This window comes from Oryx dammah, unplaced genomic scaffold (assembly GCF_014754425.2).
Source record: "Oryx dammah isolate SB20612 unplaced genomic scaffold, SCBI_Odam_1.1 HiC_scaffold_2, whole genome shotgun sequence".
Lineage (NCBI taxonomy): Eukaryota > Metazoa > Chordata > Mammalia > Artiodactyla > Bovidae > Oryx > Oryx dammah.
In genome coordinates, this window is record NW_024070186.1 from 175092496 (window position 1) to 175098495 (window position 6000).

Consider the following 6000-nt stretch of genomic DNA (forward strand, 5'->3'; position numbering starts at 1 on the left):
TTCGGAATGGGAGAAAATAATAGCAAATGAGGCAACTGACAAACAACTAATCTCAAAAATATACAAGCAACTTATGCAGCTCAATTCCAGAAAAATAAATGACCCAATCAAAAAATGGGCCAAAGAACTAAATAGACATTTCTCCAGAGAAGACATATGGATGGATAACAAACACATGAAAAGATGCTCAACATCACTCATTATCAGAGAAATGCAAATCAAAACCACAATGAGGTACCATTTCACACCAGTCAGAATGGCAGCAATCCAAAAGTCTACAAGCAATAAATGCTGGAGAGGGTGTGGAGAAAAGGGAACCCTCTTACACTGTTGGTGGGAATGCAAACTATGGAGCCACTTCATACAGCCACTATGGAGAACAGTGTGGAGATTCCTTAAAAAATTGCAAATAGAACTGCCTTATGACCCAGCAATCCCACTGCTGGACATACACACCGAGGAAACCAGAATTGAAAGAGACACATGTACCCCAATGTTCATCACAGCACTGTTTACAATAGCCAGGACATGGAAACAACCTAGATGTCCATCAGCAGATGAATGGATAAGAAAGCTGTGGTACATATACACAATGGAGTATTACTCAGCCATCAAAAAGAATACATTTGAATCAGTTCTAATGAGGTGGATGAAACTGGAGCCTATTATACAGAGTGAAGTAAGCCAGAAAGAAAAACACCAATACAGTATTCTAACACATATATATGGAATTTAGAAAGATGGTAACGATAACCCTGTATGCGAGACAGCAAAAGAGACACAGATGTTTAGAACAGACTTTTGGACTCTGTGGGAGAGGGAAAGGGTGGGATGATTGGGAGAATAGCATTGAAACATGTATACTATCATGTAAGAAACGAATTGCCAGTCTATGTTCGATACAGGATACAGGATGCTTGTATGCTTGGGGCTAGTGCATGGGGATGATCCAGAGAGATGATATGGGGTGGGAGATGTGAGGGGGGTTCAGGATGGGGAACTCATGTACATCCATGGCTGATTCATGTCAATGTATGGCAAAACCAATACAGTATTGTAAAGCAAAATAAAGTAAAAATAAAAATTAAAAAAATATTAAAAAAAAAAGAAAGAAAAGCTCCAAAGGCTTGTCTTTCAATGCAGGGTGCTAAAGCAGTTTTGAAGATTTCATGGCTTTGTTGGATAAATGGTCACCATAGAAAGTGAGCTTAGAGAATATAAATCACCTGTTGCAATGAGCCTGTAATTTAAGTCTCTTGATATTTTCTTGTAACTGTGGCTTTTTTTCGGAGAAGGCAATGGCACCCCACTCTAGTACTCTTGCCTGGAAAATCCCATGGATGGAGGAGCCTGGTAGTCTGTAGTCCATGCGGTCGCTAAGAGTCGGACACGACTGAGTGACTTCACTTTCACTTTTCACTTTCATGCGTTGGAGAAGGAAATGGCAACCCACTCCAGTGTTCTTGCCTGGAGAATCCCAGGGACGGGGGAGCCTGGTGGGCTGCCGTCTATGGGGTCGCACAGAGTCGGACACGACTGAAGTGACTTAGCAGCAGTAGCAGCAGTGGCTTTCTTTTTGTTGGCAGTCTTAGAATATTCTGCTATCTCCTAATTTAGGCTTTCCCTCTTTTCAAAGAAGCTCCCCAGTGACATTTTTTACTCATTTTGGCTAGAGTTAACTTGTGAGTTTGCCAAAACTGTGACTGAGACAAGTGCACAGTGTGGAAAAGAGGCAGAGACAGAAGTGGTAAATAAAACACAGGCAGGCCATGCATGGACTGAAATAAGTACTGGATTCTAACTTAAAGCCTGCCCCACCAAGGTGCAACTGTACAATTGAAGAAATTCACCTCCCTTGCCACTATAAAGTCTGCCCCCAGATGCAGCTTAATTGTCTCTTGCCACTCACTGATAGGGTTTTGATGAGTCTGCAAGCAATTGATTTATCATGATCTCTGCCTCAGCTCCACACCAGATCATCAGGCATTAGATTCTCAGAAGAAACACTCAACCTAGACCCCTTGCATGGGCAATTCACAGTAGGGTTTGTGCTCCTATGAGAATCTAATGCCGTCAGTGACATGACAGAAGGCAGAGCTCAGGCAGTAATGCAAATAATGAGGAATGGCTGTAAATACAGATGAAGCTTCGTTTGCTCACCCACCACTCACCTGCTGCTGTGTGGCCCAGTTCTTACCCCTGATCTAGAAGATACCACAGTGGTTCAGGGAGAGAATGATGAGGCCATAACTATGGCAGCGGCGGGGGGAATGGGGAGGACTGGAGACTGCAGAGGGCTTCAGGAGGTAGTTTCAATAGGACTCAGTGAGAGATTAGAGATGAGACTAGAAAGGAGTCAAACATGATCTAGGATATCTAACTTTGACATTATAAAGATAGTCATGCTGTCAATCAAGACAGGATGTGAGAAAAAGCAAATCAGGTAAAGATGCTGAGGTCTATTTTGGACACATGTGGCATTGAGACATGTGAGATATCCAAGAGAAAAGATGCCTCTGAGTGTTGGTTCTTGAATCTGGAGTCCTTGGAGAAATGAGAAACTGGGCAGCAGCTAAGGATTTGATAGTTACCAGGAGAGTATTTCTCTGGACAATATTGGAAAGACCTTTTTGTAAAGAGCCATTTACTCCTGAAAAAAAAAAACACACACACAAACCCTTTTATAATACTTGTCCTAAGTGATTCATTATTCCAAAGGTCATTTTAAAGGGTCTGCCAGCTTTTGAGAATTCATTTTTATTTAAACTGCGTATGTGAAGAGATCAGATTTTCAAATGAAATGAGTTTGACTGTCTTTTAGATAGCATCTCTGCCAGTGTTCACTGAATTGAAATACCTGCTGGTGGGAAGACTTTAAAGTATTCAAAAATTGGTTTTTATCAGGTATAACTAAAGAATATAAAATGGATTGGCTCCCTTCATAGCCCCAGGTTCAATGTCAATCCCTAAGTTATAAAACATCAGCATCCCAAAGAACCATGAACTTGCCCTTCTGCCCTGATTAAAGCAGAGTAGTCGTGGACAGAGTCTTGCATTCTCACACAGATTGGATAGATTACCCAGGTTTGTCCACCTGCCGGGTCGTTTTGGAAGCATAAATGAGTGTTGTGGTGTGTGGTGTGTGTTGTGTCATGCAAAGTGTGTGGCTCTAAATCCTTCAATATCTCCACTGAGGGTCCAGGATTCAGGGATTAAGCCTGCAGCAAAAAGAGAAGACAGCTTAGATGGCCAACCTGTGCAAACCATTAACTCACAAGCCACAGCAGCTGTAGAGTTCTCAATTCTTCCCTGAGGAAAAAAACCAAGAACCAAATGTTCAAGTAGTGACCCAAGTTTTGATGTGGATGAGGGAGGTAGGGAACCAGCTGGAGGAATAGTTCAGTAAGGTGTAAATTATGTCCTGCTCACAGGCTCCTATAAAGAAAATGACCCAAACTGGATCTCACCTAGGTCTTGCTCAATGGGCCTGAAGCAAAATCAGGTGTGCATTCTGACACTTTGAAGGAAACAAACCATTAACAGCCTGAACTGGATGGAGGTCAGAGGCTTGGAATTATTTTGATAGAACTTTACACAGTAGGCACACTTCATGTTCAGTTCAGTTCAGTTGCTCAGTCATGTCTGACTCTTTGTGACCCCATGAACCACAGCACACCAGGACTCCCTGTCCATCACCAACTCCCAGAGTTTACCCAAACTCATGTCCATTGAGTTAGTGATGCCATCCAACCATCTCATCCTCTGTCGTCCCCTTCCCCTCCTGCCCTCAATCTTTCCCAACATCAGGGTCTTTTCAAATGAGTCAGCCCTTCACATCAGGTGGCCAAAATACTAGAGTTTCAGCTTCAACATCAGTCCTTCCAATGAACACCCAGGACTGATTTCCTTTAGGATGGACTGGTTGGATTTCCTTGCAGTCCAAAGGACTCTCAAGAGTCTTCTCCAACACCACAGTTGAAAAGCATCAATTCTTCTGCACTCAGTTTTCTTTATAGTCCAACTCTCACATCCATACATGACCACTGGAAAAACCATAGCCTTGACTAGATGGACTTTTGTTGACAAAGTAATGTCTCTGATTTTTAATATGCTGTCTAGGTTGGTCATAATTTCCTTCCAAGGAATAAGCGTGTTTTAATTTCATGGCTGCAATCACCATCTGCAGTGACTTTGGAGCCCAAAAAATAAAGTCAGCCACTGTTTCCCCATCTATTTGCCATGAAGTGATGGGACCTGATGCCATAATCTTAGTTTTCTGAGTGTTGAGCTTTAAGTCAACTTTTTCACTCTCCTCTTTCACTTTCATCAAGAGGCTCTTTAGTTCTTCTTCACTTTCTGCCATAAGGGTGAAAGTTGGAAGGAGGCAAAATGACCCAATTAGATTTTCTCTCCTGGGAACTACCAAGGTTAAGGGCAAGGTTAAGATTAAGGTTAAGTTTGTTGTATGTTGCTATGAAGTGGCTGCACATGTCAGCTGAGGAAGCAATGGGATCCATGGTAACTAAGCTACTGATACTGTCACTATCACAAAATGCCTGCTAATGCAAAGACCACCCTGCTGAAGTGGTGCAACTCAGAGACAATGTATCAAATGAGAAGAGACAAGAATTGAGGAAGGAGCTGGAGGCCTGAATTTCAGGCAGAAGGCAAACTCAAATGCTAGAAGGGTGAGGCAGGGGTGTGACTATGTGGGGCTGGCTGACTAGGAATGTGGCAAACTGAGAAGTGTGCTGTTTTCTGATCACAAGGGGGAAATTGTCACTTAGCTCTGGCCAACTGTCACATTATAAGAATGTAAGCCAGGGCTTCCAGATCTTTCGGTTTTTCAAGAGCAGATGTAAATTAAATTTCAATTATGAAATGTCCCCAAATAGGGAGACAAATAGCAGCAGTACACTGGGTGATTATGAGGAGTATGTGAGAACATTTAGTGGGGCTATAAGGACAGTAAATGCTCCCTATGTGAAAGTTGTTATGAACATCCCTTCCATCCTGTCTCAAAGCACAGATATGGGTCTGTGTCAATGTCTCAGGAAAAAGGAGTCCGTTTCCTCCATCAAAATGCCTGCTGATGAAAAATCTGGAGAATAAAAGTGGGCATGCAAAATTCAGATGAAAAACCTGATAATCTAAAAATCTTCCTTGAGACAGTGCCCATAACTGTGTCCCAGCAACTTACAATATTATTTAGCAACTTAACAAGTTATTTTGTTTTCACAATAATCCAGTGTGGCTCTTGTGTTTATACCCATTTTACAGAGGAGAAAACTAAGGTTCAGAATGATAAAGACACCTGAAGGTAAATCCTGGCTTCTTGCCTTCAGTGGAACAGAGGAGCCAGATAAAATCAAGACCAAAGAGGTGACATAGTATCTTGCAAATGACTTAGTTTCCCTGGACCTCAGTACTCTCATCTGGGAATTAGGGATGATGCTATTTTTTAAATTATTATTGAAATGTGTTCTCATGTATTTATTCTAAGTTGCTTCCGTTGTGTCCGACTCTTTGTGGACCCCATGGATTGTAGCCTGCCAGGCTCCTCTGCCCATGGGATTTTTCAGGCAAGAATACTGGAGTGGGTTACCATTTCCTTATCCAGGGGATCTTCCCAACCCAGGGATCAAACCCACATCTCTTACATCTCCCGCACAGGTAGGCAGGTTCTTTTCCACTAGTGCCACCTGTTTAACAATACTTAAAATTCCTCTGGCTGCCAGAAGAAAGGGGGCAGGTCTCAGCCCACCCATCACCCATTGCCCAGGAGTGGGGACACTCACGGAAGAGCACCATCAGGAAGCGCGTCTCGTTCAGCATCTGAGTCAGGCCAGCAGGTGTTAGCACCATCAAGTTTTCCTCCACAAGGATATGCAAGGGCTGGGACATGTCGATGCTTTCCTTCTTGCCATTCATCACTGGTGAACCCTGGACAGTGCCAACACAAGAGGCTACCAGCAGCAGAGAAATACAGAGCAGCTCCAT

The 6000-nt window shown here is 42.9% G+C and overlaps 1 protein-coding gene across 1 annotated transcript in view; it reads right to left on the reverse strand.

The window, feature by feature from the left end:
- Positions 1–6000, reverse strand: part of PDILT (protein disulfide isomerase like, testis expressed) — a 46253-nt gene extending 40253 nt beyond the window's left edge. The window contains exon 1 of the mRNA XM_040257463.1: positions 5799–6000. Coding sequence (XP_040113397.1) covers positions 5799–6000 — 202 coding nt within the window. The remainder of the gene's footprint in view (positions 1–5798) is intronic.